The sequence below is a fragment of the Pristiophorus japonicus genome, chromosome 1 (assembly GCF_044704955.1).
Source record: "Pristiophorus japonicus isolate sPriJap1 chromosome 1, sPriJap1.hap1, whole genome shotgun sequence".
Lineage (NCBI taxonomy): Eukaryota > Metazoa > Chordata > Chondrichthyes > Pristiophoridae > Pristiophorus > Pristiophorus japonicus.
In genome coordinates, this window is record NC_091977.1 from 279869828 (window position 1) to 279893843 (window position 24016).

At 45.9% G+C, this 24016-nt stretch overlaps 1 protein-coding gene across 1 annotated transcript in view; it reads right to left on the minus strand.

Annotated features, from left to right (window-relative positions):
- Positions 1-772: 772 nt before the first annotated feature.
- Positions 773-24016, minus strand: part of cndp2 (carnosine dipeptidase 2) — a 103651-nt gene continuing 80407 nt past the window's right edge. The window contains exons 11-12 of the mRNA XM_070888464.1: positions 2333-2480; positions 773-993 (exon numbers count right to left, since the gene is read on the minus strand). Of these exons, the coding sequence (XP_070744565.1) occupies positions 927-993; positions 2333-2480 (215 nt within the window). The 3' untranslated portion in view covers positions 773-926. The remainder of the gene's footprint in view (positions 994-2332; positions 2481-24016) is intronic.

Genomic DNA, 24016 nt, shown 5'->3' on the forward strand with positions numbered 1-24016 from the left:
CATTCTAATAAATCTTCTCTGCACCCTTCCTAAAGCGTGGTGCCCAGAATACTCCAGCTAGGGACTAACCAGTGATTTATAATCTTGGTTCTAATGAAAAAAAGTATTTTTGTATTTGCATTTCCTAATACCAGGCAGCATCCCAGCAAATCTGCAAGTGCGTCCTCTCTAATACCTCATCAACCTTCCTACAGTGCGGAGCTCAAAACTGGGGTGCCCCAATGAGCAAGTGTTAGAACCACAACTGTTTCTAATTTACATTTGGATTCAGAAACTCAATGGAAATTGGTTAGATTTGCAGTTGATACCAAGCTAGATATAGCAGTGGTATTAAAAGGAAGCAAGCCCAAAAATTATAGAAGTTTAAACAAATGGAGTTGGCTGAACTGTGGCAGATGAAATTTAATGCAAACAAATGTGAAGTATTGCACACAAAGGGGGACACAAAATATTCACCTTGATCAGCTCTTGTACACGTAGTACTCAATTACATCAGCAAAGCTGTATGCACCAAGGACACTGCAATTGAGGGCATTTTAACAAAAAGCAAAGAGAATTCTATAGCTAATGGATCAAAACTGGTGATCCTATTATTTTGAACATATTTGGAGGTTTAAGTTTTTAAACTACAGCCATTTGATCACACCATTTTACAATGTGGAAATTTAACTGGTACAATAATGTCACGAGAATGCTTGAGCAGGGGACCGGTTGTTCAGCATAACAAAGACTAGATTTTGAATGTAAGGAATAAAGAAACAAAGCCCGTCAGTGTCTTTAATATTTATAGTTTAATTGCACAGTGATATACCTACTTCAGTAATATATCATCCTGTTCCGAATAATGCAGTATACAATTGAAGTAATCTTGTTGGATCGAGTGTTTTAGAAATCACGTCCCCAATTCTACCGACCCAGAACAATCGTCACTTCAAAGACGACATTTCATGGAAGTAAGCACCAAGCACCTTGATTCCCTGAATGTAGTTTGTCCTGTTGGAGGAATGATCATTAAAAAAAAACTATATTTAAGATTCCTTCATTGCTGCACCCTCCCTAGCTCTATAACTTCCTCCAGCTCAAAAACCACTCCAAGCTCTGTTCCTCAGACTCTGCCCATTATGCAGTCCCCTCTGCCTTCGCTCCTCCATTGGCGGCAGTGCCTTCCATCGCCCAGGCCCCACACTCCAATTTCCTCCTTATACCCCCCGCCTCACAAAAAACCACCTCTTTGACCAAGCTTTTGTCACCCCTCCTAATTTGGGTTGGATTTATTTTTTGATTACTCCTCAGACATTTTCTACATTAAAAAGGAGCTACATAAATGCAAATTGTTGTATAACTTTCAAACTATTCTTGAACTATTGGGGGTCAAGGGTTATGGGGAACAGGCAGGAAAGTGGAGTCGAGGCCACGATCAGATCAGCCATGAACTTATTGAATGGCAGAGCAGGTTCAAGGGGCCGTATGGCCTAGTCCTGCAAAATATTAGTGGAGGTACTGGAGCAGGTTAGAAAAATCTGAATGGCCACATTAAAATTGATAAAATGCAAATACATACAGTAACCTTTTTATGAAGTTGCATTTTATTTTAAAAATACTCTGTGCTGGTTTGTGATTGGTTACAATGATACATTTAATGGGACATTGATGTCTTTAAGGGGAAGCTAATTGAGTATATAAAGGAGAAAGGAATAGATAGATATGCTGGTGGGGTGAGAAGAAATGTGGGAGGAAGCTTGTGTGGGGCATAAAGAGTGGCACTGACTAGTCGAGCCAGTCTCCGCTATAAATTCTATGTTACACTATTATACCGATATGCTCCTAGCTCCAGCTATAAGACCCAGTATTTTCATTCTGAGAACACCGATTTCAACCTTTTGTCCAACTAGTGCAATTTAGCTACTCTGAGTATTTTGACTGTTTCTGCAGAGTGGAATGAAGAGGTTAAAGATATACATAACAGCAAGTTCCTGAATGAAAATGTATCCTTCAAATGAGGATGACTGCATATATGGGAAGTTTGTTATATAGATTGATTGTTTAATCATCAAGAGAGGAGAGAAAAAGTATCTAGGATTCCTACTCATAATGCAGGCAGACATGGACACCACATGAAGGCAGGGTTGAGCTTCCCTCAGTTTCCCCTTCCCAAAAAAAAGGTGACAGCAAAGCCCATGGTACCACAGCCCAACACAATTCTGTGCTTTCAGGAGGACAATTGAGGGCAGGCAGAATCTAAAACTATTTCACAGGAACGTAATGCATGCATTATCATGAGCACTCAACCAACAAACTCAAGCAGACTCACGAGGACAATATAGTCTCTTACCGGTTGATTTTCTCATTCTGAGAATGAGCGCCATCATCTGCTGCTCCAATTGGCAGTAACATAACATTTTTTCCTGTGGCTTCCTGGAATGTCAGGGCAACGGGAATGCTTCCACCTTCTCTGGTCATATCTGGTTCCATTCCAAATACTTCACAAGAAGAAAAGGTTTGGATAGTTTACACTTAAAAACAGGATTAAAAATACAATGCGAAAAAACAAATGGCAGCATCCATTACTTGTGCCCCAATCATAGAAATCTAGTGCAGAAGGTGGCCTTTCGGTCCATTGTGTTCGCGCCGGCCAACCAAAAGCCTAATTCCACTTTCCAGCTCTTGGTCCATAGCCCTGTAGGTTACAGCACTTCAGGTGCACATCCAAGCACTTTTTAAAATGAGGTGAGGGTTTCAGCCGCTACCACTCTTTCAGGCAGTGAGTTCCAGACCCCTACCACCCTTTGGTGAAGAAATTTCACCTCAAAACCTCTTACCAATTACTTTAAATCTACGGCTCCTGGTTGTTGACCCCTCTGCTAAGGGAACTAGATCCTTCCTAGCTACTCTTATCTCAGCCTCTCATATTTTTATACACCTCAATAAAGTCTTCCCCCAGCCTCCTCTGTTCCAAAGAAAACATTGTGTTACAATTTTGACTGGACAATGCCTTGCACAAGATGTTGACTCAATCGCCCAGAACACCACTATCGACCTCCCAGTTCAAGAAAGGTCAAATTCAATTTGTGATTTGTTTTGCACTCTTCATTCCTGTATCACTGTAGTATAAAAATGTGGGATTCTCGATTATCTCAGTTTCCATGATCCCACCCAGGAGGAGTTTCTCCCAGTACAGCAGATAGAGGTCCACTGGAGCACTATTTACCCTGCAGCACTTGCTTCACAATGGGAACCTGCTGCCTTGTAATAACTTCAGTTGTACATTTGCAGTGATTTGTCCATCAAACACTATAGGGTAAATATTACAAATTGGCACTCCAGAGCACCACCCACAGAGTTCATACTGTGACTTCGCTTGTGGAGTTCAGGGTTTTGTGGGCAGAAGGGAATTTCTGTACAATCTCTTCCACACAGTCTCTTGTATTAAATATAACTGATTTACAGGATGTCCACAATTCTAATTATGGACCATGTGCATGGTAGCATAGTAGTTATATTATAGGACTAGTACTCGAGGTCTGGACTAATGATCCAGAGACGAGAGTTTATGGAGGAATTTAAATTCAGTTAATTAAATACATCTGGAATTTAAAAGCTAGCATCAGTAATGGTGACCATAAAACTACTGGATTGTTGGAAAAATCCATCTGGTTCACTACTAATGTCCTTTAGGGAAGGAAATATGTCATTCTAACCATGTCTGGCCTACATGAGACTCCAGATCCACAGCAAATGTGGTTGACTGCCCTCTGAAATGGCCTAGCAAGACACTCAGTAGTACCAAACTGCTGTGACAGTCAGCAATGCAGAGTACCTTTATCACACAGACTGTAGTGGTTCAAGGCAGCAGCTCACCACCACCTTGTCAAGGGGCAATTAGAGATGGGCAATAAATGGCAGCCTTGCCAGCGACGTCCACATCCCGTGAACAAATAAATAACAAAAAGTTGGAAGCATCCTGTAGTATTTTGATCATTGGTGTAATCAATATCTAGTGGCCACAGAGAGGTCACTGTTCAATTACATTTGTTCCATTGCAGTTGTAGTTTTCTCAGTATTAAAAGATCTGACTTACTGGGGTTAGTTGAGTTTAAAAGGGGAAAAAAAAAACGAGATTATGCGATAGCATTGCACTATATTGGGCTAAGCTAGATTGAATGAACGCAGAACAGTCACAATTTTGCATTTCGAAACAAAGATTCAAAAGTTTGAAAGTGCATTAATTTTCAAAGCACAAATTTAAGGTGCAATTATATGGTGTTATTTTGTGCTGGAGAGAAGTGGCAGATTAACTCCGGATGCCGAACAAGGATCAGATTCCTCACATGCACATTAGAGCAGGAGGAAATGGAACCTCCCCTAGTTACCACAAGGAGCAGTAGATTCAACAAGAGTCCTCGTTTCCACAATCTTTTTTAAAAAAAAAAGAGGCAGACAGAAAGCAGGAAACTATAGACCAGTTAGTTCAACATCTGTCGTTGGGAAAATGCTGGAATCCATCATCAAGGAAGCAGTAGCAGGACATTTGGAAAAGCATAATACAGTCAAGCAGAGTCAGCATGGTTTTATGAAAGAGAAATCATGTTTGACAAATTTGCTGGAGTTCTTGGAGGATGTAACGAGCAGGGTGGATAAAGGGGAAACCAGTGGATGTGGTGTATTTGGACTTCCAGAAGGCATTCGATAAGGTGTCACATAAAAGGTTACTGCACACGATAAAAGCTAACGTGGTTGGGGGTAATATATTAGCATGTGTAATATATGTATGCCTGGGTTTACCTGCCACCAGGGGAAGTGACCGTCGGAGGTCATTGGGCCACAGACACACACGTGCAGCCCTTGTATATAAAAAAGAGAGCCTCCATGTTTAATCCTCACTGAGAGCTAATAAAGTAAAGTAGTCAGGTCGCACCTGATTGAGTTCACTAAGCCTACCGAGTTATTGCATATGCAACATTTGGTGACGAGGCACAATACGAACTTTCACACACAAAAAAAAAAAGAGGAGCACCGTTGGAATCCTGGAGCTATTCATGGAGGGAGAAGACTGGGAGGATTTTACAGATCGCCTCGACCAGTACTTCATGGCCAACAAGATGGATGAAGACACTGATGCAGTTAGGCGCAGGGCGGTTTTCCTCACGGTTTGTGGTCCAAAAATCTATGGCCTCAAAGAATCTGCTCTCACCTGCACGTCAAATGGAAAAGACCTATGAGGAATTGTGTGCTCTGATTCGGGACTATCTCAAACCTAAAGAAGGCATCATTATCTCGATATATCGAGTTTACAAGCATGTTTGTTCTAAGGGCCAGGACGTGGCAGAATTGTTGCCAACCTGAGACGTCTCGCTGGGCCGAGTAAGTTTGGAACTGCGTTGGAAGACATGCTGCGCGACGTCTTTGTAATAGGCATAAACCACGAGGTGATCCTGCGGAAGCTGCTGGCTGCGGAGACGCTGGATCTGAGCAGGGTCATCACGATCGCCCAGGCTTGCCTGACCACGGTCGATGGTACAAAGCAGATATCCTCGCAGTGTCGGAACTCCACAACAAGTACTGTGCACCAGATTGTGTCGTCGGTTGGCAGAGCTGCATCTGGCAGGGCCTACCCGACTGTTTTCAAAACCTGTAGCTGCTCGAAGTCCGCCATTGGGCACGAATCCGATTTGACCCTGTTGGCATTGTGGGGGCAATCATCGGCCTCATAAATGCTGTTTTAGATAGTATATTTGTAGAGGCTGTGCGAAAATCGGGCACCTTCAGCGGATGTGTCCGCAGCTCAGCAAGCGTGCTGCGACATACCACGTGGATGATGACTGATCCAGAGCGCATCCGGCAATGCAACCCGGAGGAGGAAGTGTATAATGTACATTCGTTCCTGACAAAAGAGCCATCCGCTAACAATTGAAGCAAAATTGAACGGCGTGCCGGTATCTATGAAACATAGAAAATAGGTGCAGGAGTAGGCCATTCAGCCCTTCAAGCCTGCACCACCATTCAATAAGATCATGGCTGATCATTCCCTCAGTACCCCTTTCCTGCTTTCTCTCCATACCCCTTGATCCCTTTAGCTGTAAGGGCCATATCTAACTCCCTCTTGAATATATCCAATGAACTGGCATCAACTCTGCGGTAGGGAATTCCACAGGTTAACAAATGAGTGAAGAAATTTCTCATCTCAGTTCTAAATGGCCTACCCCTTATCCTTAGACTATGTCCCCTGGTTCTGGACTTCCCCAACATCGGGAACATTCTTCCCGCATCTAACCTGTCCAGTCCCATCAGAATTTTATATGTTTCTATGAGATCCCCTCTCATCCTTCTAACCTCCAGTGAATATAGACCCAGTCTCTCCTCACAGGTCAGTCCTGTTATCCCAGGAATCAGTCTGGTGAACCTTCGTTGCATTCCCTCAATAGCAAGAACGTCCTTCCTCAGATTAGGAGACCAAAACTGAACACAATATTCCAGGTGAGGCCTCACCAAGGCCCTGTACAATTGCAGTAAGACTTCCCTGCTAAAATACTCAAACCCTCTCGCTAGGAAGGTCAACATACCATTTGCCTTCTTAACCACCTGCTGTACCTGCATGCCAACTTTCAATGACTAATATACCATGGCACCCAGGTCTCATTGCAACTCCTTTTCCTAATCTGCCACCATTCAGATAATATTCTGCCTTCGTGTTTTTGCCACCAAAGTGGATAACCTGACATTTATCCACATTATACGGCATCTGCCACACGTTTGCCCACTCTCATAACCTGTCAAAGTCACCCTGCAGCCTTTTAGTGTCCTCCTCACAGCTCACACCGCCACCCAGGTTAGTGTCATCTGCAAACTTGGAGATATTACACTCAATTCCCTCATCCAAATAATTGATGTATATTGTAAATAGCTGGGGTCCCAGCACTGAGCTCTGCGGCACCCCACTAGTCACTGCTTGCCATTCTGAAAAGGACCCGTTTATCCCGACTCTCTACTTCCTGTCTGCCAACCAGTTCTCTATCCATGTCAGTATATTACGCCCAATACCATGTGCTTTAATTTTGCACACCAATCTCTTGTGTGGCACCTTGTCAAAAGCCTTGTGAAAGTCCAAATACACCACATCCACTGGTTCTCCCTTGTCCACTATTAGTTACATCCTCAAAAAATTCTAGAAGATTTGTTAAGCAGGATTTCCCGTTCATAAATCCATGCTGACTTGGACTGATCCTGTCACTGCTATTTCATCTTTAATAATTGATTCCAACATTTTCCCCACTACTGATGTCAGGCTAATATAAATACCAGTTTTCTCAAAAAGTGGTGTTACATTAGCTACCCTCCAGTCCATAGGAACCGATCGAGTCGATACTGTTGGAAAATGATTACCAATGCATCCAATATTTCTAGGGCCACTTCATTAAGTACTCTGGGATGCAGACTGTCAGGCCCCGGGGATTTAATCGGCCTTCAATCCCATCAATTTCCCCAACACAATTTCCCACCTAAAAGGATTTCCTTCAGTTCCTCCTTCTCACTAGACTCTCAGTCCCCTGGTATTTCCAGAAGGTTATTTGTGTCTTCCTTCGTGAAGACAGAACCAAAGTATTTGTTTAACTGGTCTGCCATTTCTTTGTTCCCCATTATAAATTCACCTGAATCTGACTGCAAGGGACCTACATTGTTTTCACTAATCTTTTTCTCTTTCCATATCTGTCGAAGCTTTTGCTGTCAGTTATTATGTTCCCAGCAAGCTTCCTCTCATACTTTATTTTCCCACTCCTAATTAAATCTTTTGTCCTTCTCTGCTGTATTACAAAATTCTTCCAGTCCTCAGGTTTGCTGCTTTTTCTGGCTAATTTATATGCCTCGTCCTTGGATTTAACACTATTCTTAATTTCTCTTGTTAGCCACGGTTGAGCCACCTTCCCCGTTTTATTTTTACTCCAGAAAGGGATATACAATTGTTGAAGTTCATCCATGGGATCTTTAAATGTTTGCCATTGCCTATCCACCATCAACCCTTTAAGTATCATTCGCCAATCTATTCTAGCCAATTCACGTCTCATACCATCGAAGTTACCTTTCCTTAAGTTCAGGACCCTAGTCTCTGAATTAACTGTGTCATTCTCCCTCTTAATAAAGAATTCTACCATATTATGGTCACTCTTCCAAGGTTGTTGATTAGTCCTTTCTCATTACACATCACCCAGTCTAGGATGGCCAGTTGGTTCCTCGACATATTGGTCTAGAAAACCATCCCTAATACACTCCAGGAAATCTTCCTCCACCGCATTGCTACCAGTTTGGTTAGCCCAATCAATATGTAGATTAAAGTCGCCCATGATAACTGCTGTACCTTTATTGCACGCATCTCTAATTTCTTGTTTGAAGCTGTCCCCAACCTCACTACTACTGTTTGGTACACAACTCCCACTAGTGTTTTCTGCCCTTTGGTATTCCGTAGCTTCACCCATACAGATTCCACATCATCCAAGCTAATGTCCTTCCTTACTATTGCATTAATTTCCTCTTTAACCAGCAACGCTACCCCACCTCCTTTTCCTTTCGGTCCATCCTTCGTAAATGTTGAATACCCCTGGATATTGAGTTCCCAGCCTTGGTCACCCGGGAGCCATGTCTCCGTGATGCCAATGGCATCATATCCGTTAACTGCTATCTGCGCAGTTAAGTCATCCACCTTATTATGAATACTCCTCGCATTGAGGCACAGAGCCTTCAGGCTTGGCTTTTCAACACACTTTGCCCCTTTAGAATTTTGCTGTAATGTGGCCCTTTTTGATTTTTGCCTTGGGTTTCTCTGCCCTCCACTTTTACTTTTCTTCTTTCTATCTTTTGCTTTTGCCCTCATTCTACTTCCCTGTCTCCTTGCATAGGTTCCCAGCCCCTGTCATATTAGTTTAACCCCTCCCCAACAGCACTAGTAAACACTCCCCCTAGGACATTGGTTCTGGTCCTGCCCAGGTGCAGACTGTCCGGTTTGTACTGATCCACCTCCCCAGAACCGGTTCCAATGTCCCAGGAATTTGAATCCCTCCCTTCTGCACCACTCCTTAAGCCATGTATTCATCTGAGCTATCCTGTGATGCCTACTGATTAACACATGGCACTGGTAGCAATCCTGAGATTACTACTTTTGAGGTCCTACTTTTTAAATTTAGCTCCTAGCTCCCTAAATTCGTCTTGTCGGACCTCATCCAGTTTTTTAAAAAAAAACTATATTGTTGGTACCTATATGCACCACAACAACTGGCTGTTCACCCTCCCTCTTTAAAAATGTCCTGCACCTGCTCAGACATCCTTGACCCTTGCACCAGGGAGGCAACATACCATCCTGGAGTCTCGGTTGTGGCCGCAGAAACGTCTATCTATTCCCCTTACAATAGGATTCCCTACCACTATAGCTCTCCCACTCTTTTTCCTGCCCTCCTGTGCAGCAGAGCCACCCACAGTGCCATGGACTTGGCTGCTGCTGCTCTCCCCTGATGGAGTCATCCACTTCAACAGTACCCAATGCGGTGTATCTGTTTTGCAGCGTGATGACCGCAGGGGAACCCTGCACTACCTTCCTTCTACTGCTCTTCCTGTTCGTCACCCATCTCCTATCTGGCCGTGTACCCTTTACCTGCAGTGTGTCCAACTCGCGAAACGTGCTATTCACGATATCCTCAGCATCGCGGATGTTCCAGAGTAAATCCACCAGCAGCTCCAGTGCCGCAATGTGGTCTGTCAGGTGCTGCAGGCGGATGCACTTCCTGCAAATGTAGTCATCAGGGACACTGGAAGAGTCCCGGACTTCCCACACAGCACAGGAGGAGCATAACACGTGCCCGAGCTCTCCTGCCATGACCTAACCCCTAGATAAACTTTGGAATTAGACACGGGTGCGAGTCAGTCAATTATGAGCCAGAGTACTTTCGAAAAACACCAAGGCCGTGAAAGCCAAGCGGAGTCCAGTAAATGCAAAATTGCGTACCTACATCAAAGAGCTCATACCAGGATTGGCAGTGTAGCAGTCAAGGTGTCGTACGATGGGGTGCTTCATGATCTATCGCTGTGGCTCATTCCAGATAATGCTCCAATGCTGTTCGGCAGGAGTTGGCTTGAAAAAATAAAATGGAACTGGAACGATATTAAAGCTTTGTCATCGGTGGATGACGCTTCGTGTGCTCAAATGCTGAGCAAATTTCCCTCGCTGTTTGAACCGGGCATCAGCAACTTCCCGGGAGCCAAGGTGCAGATCCACCTGGACTCTGATGCAAGACCCGTCCATCACAAAGCCCGGGCGGTCCCATACATGATGAGGGAGAAGGTCGAAATTGAACTGGACAGATTCCAACATGAAGGGGTCATTTCACCGGTCAAATTTAACAAATGGGCAAGTCCCATTGTTCCTGTGCTGAAGAGTGATGGCTCGGTCAGGATTTGTGGAGACTATAAGGTTACGATCAACCAAGTTTCAAAACAGGATCAGTACCCATTACCAAAGGCTGATGATCTGTTTGCAATGCTAGCCGGGGGAAAGTCGTTCACCAAATTGGATCTGATGTCAGCCTATATGACACAGGAGCTTGTCGAATCATCGAAGAAACTTATGTGCATCAATACGCATAAAGGGCTGTTCATTTACAATAGGTGTCCTTTCGGAATTCGCTCGGCTACAGCCATATTTCAGAGAAACATGGAGTTTACTGAAGTCCGTCCCTAGAACCGTGGTGTTCCAAGATGCCATTCTGGTCACAGGTCAAGACACTGGCGAACACCTGCACAACCTGGAAGAGGTTCTGTGTCGTCTGGACAAAGTGGGGCTCAGGCTGAAATGTTCAAAGTGCGTCTTTATGGCACTGGAAGTCGAATTCCTGCAGATGGCATCAGGCCTACGGACTCGAAAACAGAGGCATCAAAAATGCACCCAGACCCCAAAATGTGACGGAGCTGCGTTCGGTCCTTGGTCTTCTCAACTACTTTGGTAATTTCTTACCTAAATTGAGCACATTATTAGAGCCACTGCACATGTTGCTCAGAAAAGGCGACAACTGGGTTTGGGGTGTATCTCAAGACAGGGCTTTTGAGAAGGCTAGAAATCTGCTTTGTTCCAACAAATTGCTGGTACGTTATGACCCATGCAAGCATTTAGTAGTGACCTGTGACGCTTCATCACATGGGGTTGGTTGCATGCTCCAACAATCCAATGAGTCGGGCAAACTACAATCCGTTGCGTAAGCGTCGAGAAGCATGTCTAAAGCAGAAAGAGCCTATGGCATGGTAGAGAAATAAGCTTTAGCCTGAATATATGGGGTTTAAAAAGATGCTCCAGTATCTGTTTGGGCTTTGTATCGATCACAAGCCGCGCATATCTTTGTTTTCAGAGCATAGAGGTATCAATACCAATGTGTCATCCCGCATCCAGAGGTGGGCGCTGACATTATCTGCCTATGATTATGTCATTCGCCATAGATCTGGCACCGAGAATTGTGCCGATGCATTGAGCCGTTTACCGTTGCCCATGTCGGAGTTGGAAACGCCACAGCCCGCAGACCTACTGTTGGTCATGGATGCCTTTGAGAGTGAAGGGTCGCCTGTCACTGCTCAACAAGTTAGGACCTGGACCAGCCAGGATCCAATCTTATCGGTTGTAAAATGTTGTGTCCTTATTGGTGATTGGTCGGCCATTCCCAGGGAAGTGTGTGATGAGACCAAACCTTACAACCAACCATCGCAAAGACGAACTATCCATTCAATCTGATTGTTTGCTATGGGGTAATCGTATTGTTATGCCCAAGAAAGGCAGGGAGATATTTGTATGGGATTTACACAGTATCCATCCCAGTATTGTGATGAAGGCCATTGTCAGGTCTCAGGTTTGGTGGCCTGGCATTGACTCTGATTTGGAGTCATGTGTGCATCAGTGCAACACTTGCATGCAGTTAAGCAATGCACCAGTGGAATCTTCGCTAAGTCTTTGGTCGTGGCCATCCAAACCATGGTCAAGGGGCCTTTCCTGGGCAAAGTTTTTTTGGTGGTGGTGGACGCATATTCCAAATGGATAAAATGTGTAATCATGTCATCCAGCACATCCACAGCCACCATTGAGAGCCTTTGTTTCATGTTGGCCACTCATGGTCTGCTCGACATCGTTGTGAGCGACAACGGATCGTGCTTCACGAGTTTGGAGTTTCAAGAGTTGGAGACTCAATGGTATCAAGCACGTAAGGTCAGCACCATTCAAACCTGCGTCCAATGGTCAAGAGGAGCGGGCCGTCCAAACCATCAAGCAGAGCCTGAAACGCGTAACTCAGTTCTTTGCAGACTCGCTTGTCACGCATGCTGCTTAGTTACAGGACGAGACCCCACATGCTTACCGGGGTCTCCCCTGCTGAACTGTTGGAGGTCTCAAGACCAGGCTCTCGCTTGTCCACCCTGATCTTAACGATCATGGCGAAAACAGACGTCAATATCAGCAGTCGTATCATGATCGCACTGCCGTGTCATGCGACATCTATTAATGATCTTTTGAATGTGCTAAATTATGGTCAAGGCCCCAAGTGGGTTACTGGCACTGTTATGGCCAAGGAGGGTAACGGTGCTTATTGTCAGGCTCACTAATGGGCAAACACGCAGGAGGCACATTGATCAGACGAAATTGCGGCACAGACGAACCGGAACAGCTTGAAGAAGACACCATCAGTGACCAACCGATTTATATTCAGCCATCAGAAGACCTTGCTGTTGTCAATCAATCCCAGACATGAACATTTCCACTCCCACTACATCGGTTACCCAACCTCAAATTATGAATGACTCGGAGAGCTCACCCAGATCTGGAATTGAACTGAGACGATCAACTAGGGAGTGGAAAGCCCCGGACTGTCTCATTTGTAAATAGGGCTGATACCAAGATCTTGGGGAGGGAAATTATGTAATATATGTATGCCTGGGTTTACCTGCCACCAGGGGGAGCGACTGTCGGAGGTCATTGGGCCACAGACATACGTGCAGCCCTTGTATATAAAGAAAGCCTCCATGTTTAATCCTCACTTTGAGAGCTAATAAAGTAGAGTCAGGTCGCACCTGATTGAGTTCACAGTACTAAGCCTATTGAGTTATTGCATATGCAATACCATGGATAGAGGATTGGCTGACTAACAGAAAGTCGGGATAAATGGGTCATTTTCCAGTTGGCAAACAGTCACTAGTGGGGTGCCGCACGGATCAGTGCTGGGGCCTCAACTATTTACAATCTATATTAATGACTTAGATGAAGGGTCGGAGTGTAATGTAGTCAAGTTTGCTGATGATACAAAGATGGTAGGAAAGCAAATTGTGAGGAGGATACGAAAACATCTGCAGAGGGCTATAGATAGGCTAAGTGAGTGGGCAAAAACTTGGCAGATGGAGTATAATGTAGATTATCCATTTTGGCAGGAAAAATAAAAAAGCAAATTTTTTTCAAAATGGAGAAATTACAAAATGCTGCAGTATAGAGGGGGTCCTTGTGCACGAAACACAAAGTTAGTATGCAGGTACAGCAAGTAATTAGGAAGGCAAATGGAATGTTGGCCTTTATTACAAAGGGGAGAGAGTATAAAAGCAGAGCAGAGAAGTCCTGCTACAACTGCACATGGTATTGGTGAGGCCACAACTAGAGTACTGCGTACAGTTTTGGTCGCCATATTTAAGGAATGATATACTTGCTTTGGAGGCTGTTCAGAGAAGGTTCACTAGGCTGATTCCAGAGATGAAGGGGTTGACTTATGAAGGTAAGTTTAGCCTATATTCATTGGAGTTAAGAATGAGAAGTGATCTTATTTGAAACGTTATAAAGATACTGAGGGGGTAGATACAGAGAGGATGTTTCCCCTCATGGGGGGAATCTAGAACTAGGGGGCATAGTTTTAGAATAAGGGGTCACCAATTTAGAACTGAGATGAGGAGAAATTTCTTCTAATGGTCATGCATCTTTGGAATTCTCTACCCAGAGAGCTGTGGAGGCTGGGTCATTGAATATATTCAAGGTGGAGGTACAGATTTTTGAGCGATAAGGGAGTAAAGGGTTATGGGGAGTGGGCAGGGAAGTGGACCAGAGTCCATGATCAGATCAACCATGATCTTATTGAATGGCGGAGCAGACTCGAGGGGCCAAATGGCCTACTCCTATTTCTATTTATCTTCTAAGATGAGAACTAATTTTCAACGACTGAGCTTGGGGCATTTCATACCAAGAAATTTCACATTCACAATGGCCCTTAAATTCCAGTCAAGCTCTTCTTGCAGGCAAACGACAGAAAAAAAAAAGAGAAAAAAGATGCGCACTTACCTGTTACTGCTGCGCCCGTTGGAACTTCCGAGCCAGAGGCCTCTTGTGACGGCGCGTCACAACACGTGCAAAAGCCGGGAGTTGGAGACAGCAACCAATCAGGTGTAGTATAGATTCTCATAGTAATAGGAGTTCCATAAGTCCAGAACTCCTATTACTATGATTGAGAAACCCCCCGCAAACACCCAAAACACAAGTAAACTGCATGTTTAATTTAAATGAATGTTAAAAGTTTTTATTAAAAAAATGTTCCCGACTTTAAAAAGTTTTTTTTAAATTAAGCCTTAAAATAAACTGGCCATAGTGGGGAGGGTTTTTAAACAATAAAATGTGTTTTTATAACTTTATTTTAAAATGTTTGTGTATTTTTAAACACTTGCGCCTATAAAAGTAGGCTATACGCCTGCTTTTTCAGGCGCAAGATTTTAAAAGGACATTTGCAGGGCAAGATATTCGTAAATACAGAGGATCTGTCAAGCCAGAAATTTGACAAATCAGAAAAGCCGGTTTTCAGCGCATGCGCATTGAAAACCGGCTTTTCTGAAGCCTTCCTGGGTCCGTAGAAACTTCGTATGGACCCAGGATATCGGAATTCCGTAAGTCAATCTCACTTTCACAGGCTTGCTATTGTTCTATATTAATAAACCAGCTTCGTTAGAACTACTTTAGGTTAATTTTTGCGAGGATTTTAGCAAAGTCAAGTTGTGGAGCCGACCTGCGGACTATAGGGCCCAAGTTTCCACATGATTTGCGCCTGATTTTTTTTTTTTTTTTTAATTAAAGGAGCAACTGGTGGAGAACGGACTATCTTAGAAATCGCAATTCTCCACTTTTTTTTTTCTGCAGTTCTAGTCAGGTAGAACAGTTCTACTTTGGAACAGAATTTTTTCTTCAAAAGGGGGCGTGTCCGGCCACTGACGCCTGATTTGAAAGTTTCCACAGTGAAAACGTACTCCAAACTAAAGTAGAATGGAGCAAGTGAAGATTTTTGTAGAACTGAAAAAACCTGTTCTGCACATTTAAAAAATCAGGCGCAGGTTACAAATTAGGCGTCCAGAACGACGTTGGGGGCGGGGGGAAGGGAAGTCATTAAATTCTATAATAAATCCTTATTTATACTTAGACAAATAAATCCAACCTGAATAAACATTTATAAGCAAAGAAAAGATTAAATAAACCATCTTCCTACCTGTGAGAAAGTGCTTCAGGCAGGGGTGGAGAGGGGTGGAGAGGGGTGGAGAGGGGTGGAGAGGGGTGGAGAGGGGTGAGGTCGGATCCAGTCCGGGAGTCGGGAGCGCGGGTCGGGCTGGGTCTAGTCGGGTCTGGTCTGGTGGCAGGGGCGGGGAGCGAGTGTCGGTGTGGTCGGGGGGGGGGGGGGGGGGGGGGAGGGGGAGGAGGAAAAGCAGGAGCTGGCCGTGGGAGGAGCCTTATTCACGCAGCCCCAGTGAGGCCATTCAGCCAGGGCTAGGGGCTGCGTGCTTCGGGCCCCTCCCACAGTTCGGCGCCTGGAGCTACTGCACTTGCGTGCATGTGCAGAGGTCCCGGCACTGTTTTCAGCGCAGGGACCTGGCTCCGCCCCCCCCCCCCCCACAGCTCGTGCTGGCTGCGCCGAGGGCCAGAGGACCTGCAGGGAGGTGGAGAATACGGAAGATTTTTTTAGGCGCACTTTGTGGCGCGAAAAACGGGCGTCCAGGTCGGGACTGCGCCGTTCTAGGCGCGTGTGGAAACTTGGGCCCATAGAGCTATGCAAGGAAGACAAGGACAGATTCATATTCACACTAAAGCTTTGTTTAATCTTTGGAAGCTAATGTGGAATAAGGAAATGCACATTAAACCTTTTAATCAGATACCAGATATTTCTCTGCACACAATTCTAGGGAACAGTAGCTTTGAAAAGGAACGGAAGTGTTGCAAGCCAGGGTTTCTCTCATTTTAGGTGCCGAGGCCCCTTGTCCCGGGTTATAAAAATTTCACGATCCCCCCGTAACAAAAGTATGTTTTCTGTATAGAAATTCTCAGCTCCGCTCTCACTCACCATGTTACTGCTGCTGCTATCCTGGCACTGCAGAAAATACTGGTCCCCTCACCTATCCCACTCCCTCTTTCCCTCCACGTGAGCCCCATTCACCCGACCCCCAGTTTCCCTCTTTACCCCTGCAACCTCAAGCCCCACCTAGGCTCCCTCACGGACTCTCCCTGGCACATCAACCCGTCCCGGGTCACCGTTCGATTGTCACTCAAACAGCCTTTACCCAACATCTCCAATATTTTCATAACTAACAAAAAAAAAAGTGTACACTGAATATGAAAGAAACACTTTTTTTTTTTAAATGACCATATGATTTTTCTCCAAAATTGCTCGCAGCAGTGTCCAAATTAATGTTTTATTCCTGGTGACTCCAGAAATCCTTGCTGGGGGCTAACGTTGGGTGTGAACAATCAGGTCTGCCTGTGATGCCCATCTTGGTACAGCAAGACTGCAAACACTCAAGCTAAAGGCTCGCAGGTGAAGAAGGAGTGTGGTTAGGCACCAAAGGGCAGTGAGCACCCTTGTAACTATACCACAGTACGAGTCAACTCTCACTAAAATCTGTCGGCTAACCGGGAGTTTCCGATAATGCTGGAATAAGTTAAGGGTGCATCCGGACGGGAGTCTAGATGGCGATGCGGTTGGACACGCAGACAGTTCCAGCGGCGCTCTGTCGGTTGTATTGCAACTGTGCGGTCAACAGGCCAGCCCGCCCAAATATACAGCAGGACCTGGCGAGGGGAGGGCGGAGTGGAGAGCTTGGGCCAGGGGAATCTGAGACTGGCGACTCTCTCTCTCTTAGTGAGTGGTGGCCTGGGCTCAGCGACAGCTGCCACCATCGCAGACGTTCGAGGGGGGAAAAACAGGTCCCAGCCAGTTTGCTCAGCTTGTTGCTGTCATTACACGACGACATGTATTGTTTTTTTCAATCCCGGAGGTTATTTATGACAGACTCCCTGAAACCCTCTACTCCAGGTAGAGAACCCCTGTGTAAACTACTTTTGCAACAGACATGCTGTGTGTCAAGTCTATAAATCCTCTCAGGCTCCACTCATTTCCTGTGGAATACTACAACAGATTTAATAAGAACATAAGAAATAGGAGCAGGAGTAGCCCATACAGCCCCTCGAGCCTGCTCTGCCATTCAATAAGATCATGGCTGATCTGATCATGGATTCAGCTCCACTTCCTTGTCCGCTCCTTCATCTGGAGGGAGGAGAGCATGCCGGGAGATTTCAGAGGAAAAGATCATGACCATTTTTTAAAAAGGGGACAAGTCCGACTGCGGCAACTACAGAGGAACCTCCCTATCAGCCACTGGGAAAGTTGTTGCTAGAGTCCTCCTCAATTGTCTTCTCCCGGTGGCTGAGGAGCTCCTCCTGGAGTCACAGTGTGGATTTTGTGCACTCCGGGGCACAACAGACATGATTTTAGCAGCGCGACAGCTGCAGGAAAAATGCAGGGAACAGCGCCAGCCCTTCTTCGACCTTACAAAGGCTTTTGACATTGCGAAGGTCAATGGAGTATCCTCCTCCGTTTCAGATACTCCCACAAGTACGTCACCATTCTCCGCCTACTCCATGACGACATGCAGGCTGGTGATCCTTACCAACGGATCCATCACAGACCCAATCCACATCCGGACCGGGGTCAAACAGGGCTGCGTCATCGCCCCAACCCCCTTCAAGCTTCCTCACTGCCTTGCTCCACCTCACAGTTGACAAGCTCCCCGCTAGAGTGGAACTAAACGACAGAACCAGTAGGAACCTGTCAACCTTCGCCATCTCCAGGCCAGGTCCAAGACCACCCCAACCTCTGTCGTCGAGCTACAGTACGCAGAAGACGCTTGCGTCTGTGCTCACACAAGCTGAACTCCAGGACATAGTCAACATATTTACCGAGACGTATGAAAGCATGGGCCTTACGCTAAACATCAGTAAGACAAAGGTCCTCCACCAGGCTGTCCTCTCCCCACAGCACTCCCTCCCCCCACCAAGATCCACGGCACGGCCCTGGACAACGTGGACTACTTCCCTTATCTCGGGAGCCTCCAATCAACAAAAGCAGGCATTGAGGGGATCCAACACCGCCTCTAGTGCAGCTTTCGGCTGCCTGAGGAAAAATAAAAAGTGTTCAAAGACCAGGCCCTCCAAACTGCCACCAAGCTCATGGTCTACAGGGCTGTAGTAATACCCACCCTCCTGTATGGCTCAGAGACATGGACCATGTACAGTAGACACCTCAAGTCGCTGGAGAAATACCACCAATGATGTCTCCGCAAGATCCTACAAATCCCCTGGGAGGACAGACGCACCAACGTTAGCGTCCTCCACCAGGCCAACATCCCCAGCATTGAAGCACTGAGCACAGCTGATCAGCTCCGCTGGGCAGACCACAGTTTGCATGCCAGACAAGAGACTCCCAAAGCGAGCTTGTCCACGGCAAACGAGCCAAAGGTGGGCAGCGGAAACGTTACAAGGGCACCCTCAGAGCCTCCCAGATAAAGTGCGACATCCCCACTGACACCTGGGAGCCCCTGGCCAAAGACTGCCCTAAGTGAAGAAAGTGCATCCGTGAGGGCACTGAGCTCTTTGAGCCTCGTCGCCGAGAGCATGCAGAAATCAAGCAGGCAGCGGAAGGAGCTTGCGGCAAACCAGACTCCCCGCCCACCCTTTCCTTCAACCACTGTCTGTCCCACCTGCGACAGAGACTGTGGCTCTCGTATTGGACTGTACAGCCACCCAAGAACTCATGCCAAGATTGGAAGCAAGTCTTCCTCGATTCCAAGGGACTGCCTACAATAATGATGATCCACTTATCAGAAGAAACTGTCTATTTCTGTCTTAAATTTATTTAATGTCCCAGCTTCCACAGCTCTGAGGCAGCGAATTCCAGAGATTTACAACCCTGAGAAGAAATGTCTCCTCATCTCGGTTTTAAATGGACAGCCCTTTATTCTAAGATTATGCCCTCTAGTTCTAGTCACCTCCATCAGTGGACACATCCTCTCTGCATCCACCTTGTCAAGCCCCTTCAATCTTATACATTTCGATAAGATCATCTCTCATTCTTCTGAATTCCAATAAGTAGAGGCCCAATGTACTCAACCGTTCCTCAAGTCAATCCTCTCATCTCCGAAATCAACCTAGTGAACCTTCTCAACTGCCTCCAAAGCAAGTATATCCTTTCGTAAATATGGAAACCAAAACTGCACGCAGTATTCCAGGTGTGGCCTCACCAATACCCTGTGTCGCTGCAGCAAGACTTCCCTGCTTTTATACTCCATCCCCTTTGCAATAAAGGCCAAGATTCCATTGGCCTTCCTGATCACTTGATGTACCTGTATACTATCCTTTTGTGCTTCATGCACAAGTACCCCCAGCACTTTGCAATCTTTCTCCATTTAAAATAATAACTTGCTTTTTGATTTTTTTCTGTCAACCTCACATGGTGATGGTATTCCCATGCGCCTGCTACCCTTGTCCTTCCAGGTGGCAGAGGTCGCGGGTTTAAGAGGTGCTGTCGAATAAGCCTTGATGAGTTGTTGCAGTGCAACTTATAGACAGTATATACGGTATGCCAGTGGTGGAGGGAGAGAATGTTTAAGGTGCTGGATGGGGTGCCAATCAAGTGGGTTGCTTTGTTCTGGATGCTTATTGGAGCTGCACTCATCTAGGCAAAGCAGAGAGTATTCCATCACACTCCTGATTTGTGCCTTGCAGATGGTGGAAAGGCTTTGGGGAATCAGGAGGTGAGGCACTCGCCGCAGAATACCCAAACTTTGGCCCGCTCTTGTTGCCACAGTATTTTTCTGGCTGGTTCAGTTTAGTTTCTGGTCAATGGTGACCCCCAGAATGGTGATGGTGGGGGATCCGGCGATGGGAATGCCATTGAATGTCATGGGGACATGGTTAGACTCTCGCTTGTCGGAGATAGTCATTGCCTGGCACTGTGTGGTGTGAATGTTACTTGCCACTTATCAGCCCAAGCTGGAATGTCATCCAGGTCATTTTCTGAGGAGTTGCGAATGGAACTGAACAATGTACAATCAGCGGACATCCCCAGTTCTGACCTTATGATGGAGGGAAGATCATTGATGAAGCATCTGAAGATGGTTGGGCCTAGGATACCGCCCTGAGGAACTCCTGTAGCTATGTCCTGGGGCTGAAATGATTGAACAACCACAGCCATTTTCCTTTGTGCTAAGTATGACTCTAGCCAACAGAGAATGTTCCCCCGGATTCCCATTGACTTCAGTTTTACTAGGGCTCCTTGATGTGGCATTCGGTCAATTGCTGTCTTGATGTCAAGGGCAATCACTCACAGCTCACCTCTGGAATTCAGATCTGTTATCTATGTGTTAGACCAAGACTGTAATGAGGTCTGTAGCCAAGTGATCCTGGCGGAACCCAAACTGGGCATCGGTGAACAAGTTACATTAGAACACAAGAACCAGGAGCAGGAATAGGCCATTTGGTCCATCAAGCCTGCTCCACCATTCAACAAGATCATGGCTGATCTGATCTTGGGCTCAGCTCCACTTCCCTGTCCGCTCCCCATAACTTTTTATGTGGCACCTTGTCAAATGCCTTCTGGAAGTCCAAATACACCACATCCGTTGGTTCCCCTTTATCCACCCCGTTTGTTTATGTTACCTCAAGAATTCTAGGAAATTTGTCAAACATGACTTCCCCTTCATAAATCCATGCTGACTCTGCTTGACTGAATTTTGCTTTTCCAAATGTCCTGCTACTGCTTCTTTAATAATGGATTCCAACATTTTCCCAACCACAGCTGTTAGGCTAACTGGTCTATAGTTTCCTGCTTTTTATCTGCCTCCTTTTTTAAATAGGGGCATTACATTTGCAGTTTTCCAATCTGCTGGGACCTCCCCAGAATCCAGGGAATTTTGGTAAATTACAACCAATGCATCCACAATCTATGCCGCTACTTCTCTTAACACCCTAGAATGCAAGCCATCAGGTCCAGGGGATTTATCTGCCTTTAGTCCCAGTATCTTACTGAGTACTATCTCCTTAGTGATTGGGATTGTGTTAAGTTCCTCCCCCGCTATAGCCCCTTGACAATCCACTGTTGGGATATTGTTAGTGTCCTCTACCATGAAGACTGATACAAAATATTTGTTCAGAGTTTCTGCCATCTCCATGTTTCCCCATTACTAATTCCCCGGTCTCGTCCTCTAAAAAGGGACCAACATTTACTTTAGCCACTCTTCCTTTTTATATACTTTCATAGTCTATCTTCCCTTTCTTAATCATTTTTTTTAAGTTACTTAATGGATATGGTAACGGTCATTTAAAAATTCAGTTAGTTTCCCTTTCGAGACACTTGAGTTAGTACTTTGGTCCAACGTGTGCAGAGTTGTTCTGAAACTCTAGCCATTCACGTTGCAAAGGATTGGATATGGTTCAAGATAACAGAATGGTTCGCAAAATCTAAACTGATTTTGAAGTTAATTGCAGGCAAAACTGGGTTGTGAATTTCAGTAATCAATGCATTGACAATGCACACATGCTCCATCTGTGCAATAAATATAATGAAATTATTAAAGAACACTAATACATTACTGTAACTGCATCATTCAGATACAAGCTGCCCCAATTGTAAGACAAAAGCAAAATACTGCAGATGCTGGAAATCTCAGCGGGTCAAGTAGCATCTGTGGAGAGAAACAGAGTTAACGTTTCGGGTCGATGACCCTTCATCAGAACTGACAAATGTTCGAAAAGAGCACACTCTTAAGGAGCACTGAAAGGGGGAGAGGAAGACAGAACAAAAGGGAAGGTCTGTGATAGGGTGGAAGGCAGGAGAGATTAAAAGAGACAAAAGGGATGATGGCCCAAATTCAAATGGTAATGTCAGGAGTTAGAAAAACATTAGTCAAGATAGGGTGTGAATGGTGGGGTAATGACCAACTGCCATTAGAGACAAGGAGAAAAACATAGGCTCGGGGGGGGGGGGGGGGGGTGGGCAGGAGAGGAGGCCAAAGATGGGCAGCGGTTATGCTCCGAAATTGTTGAACTCTATGTTGAATCCAGGAGGCTGTAAAGTGCCTAAACGAAAGATGACATGTTGCTCCTCGAGCTTGCGTTGAGCTTCATTGGAACAGTGTAGGAGACCGAGAATGGAGAGGCAGAGTGGGAATGGAGTGGAGAATTAAACTGACAAGTGACTGGAAGCTCGGTCACATTTGCAGATGGAACGGGGGTGTTCCACAAAGCGGTCACCCAATCTACGCTTGGTCTCCCCAATTTAGAGACGACCACAGTGAGCAGCAAATACAATATACTAAATTGAAAGTACAACAAGTAAATCGCTATTTTACCTGGAAAGAGTACTTAAGGCCCTGGACAGTGGGAAGGGAGAAGGTAAAAGGGCAGGTGTTGCATCTCCTGCGCTTGCACGGAAAGGTGCTGTGGGAAGGGGAGGGGCTGCTGGGGGTGACTGCGGAATGGACCAGGGTGGCACGGAGGGAGCGGTCCCTTCAGAATGCTGAGGGGAGGGGGAAGATGTGATTGGGTGGTGGGATCATGCTGGACGTGGCGGAAAATGATCCGTTGAACATGGAAGCTGGTGGGGTGAAACGAGAGGACAAGGGGAACCCTGTCATGGCTCTGAGGGGGAGGGGAAGGGGTGAGAGCAGAGGTGTGGGAAATAGAACGGACATGGTCAAGGGACATGTTAACCATGGTGGTGGGGAATGCTCTATTGAGGAAAAAGGAAGACAGATCAGAGGCACTAGCGAGAAAGGTGGCGTCGTCAGAGCAGATGCGACGGAGAAACTGGGAGAATGGAATGGAGTCCTTACAGGAGGAAGATAGCTGTGGGAGTCAGTGGGCTTTTTGTGGAAACTGGTCGAAAGCCTATCCCCAGAGATGGAGACAGAGAAGTCGAGGAAGGGAAGAGAAGAGTTGGAGTTGGACCTTATGAAGGTGAGGAAAGGATGGAAATTGGATGCAAAGTGAATGAAATTTTCTAGTTCAGGGAGAGCAGGAAATGGCACCGATATAGTCATCAATGTACCGGAAAAAGAGGTGAGGGAGAGGACTAAAACAAAGAATGTTCTACATATCCCATGAAAAGGCAGGCATAGCTCGGACCTATGCAGGTTCCCACTGCAACAACTTTAACTTGGAGAAAGCGAGTGGAGTTAAAAAGGAGAAGTTGTTCAATGTGAGAACAAGTTCAGCCAGGCGGAGGAGGGTGGTGGGGGATGGGGGCTGGTTGGGCCTCTGCTCGAGGAAGAAGCAGAGAGGCCTCAGGCCATCCTGGTGGGGGAGGAAGTGGAGAGGGATCGGACGTCCATGGTGAAAAGGAGACAGTTGGGGCCTGGAAACGGTTAGTGATGGAGGGCGTCGCAGTTGTTGCAGACGTAGGTGAGAAGAGTGGACAAGGGGAAAAAACAAAAGTCGAGATAGGAAGAAAGAAGTTCTATGGGGCAAGAACAGGCTGAAACGATGGATCTACCGGGGCAGTCCTGTTTGTGGATTGTGGGAAGGAGGGAGAAGCGGGCTGTGCGGGGTTGGGGGGATTATGAGGTTGTTGGCTGTGGAGAGAAGATCTTCAGAGGAGGTGAGGTCAGTGACAGTCTGGGAAATGGCTTGATGTTCAGTAGTGGGCTCAGTGCAGGGGTTGGT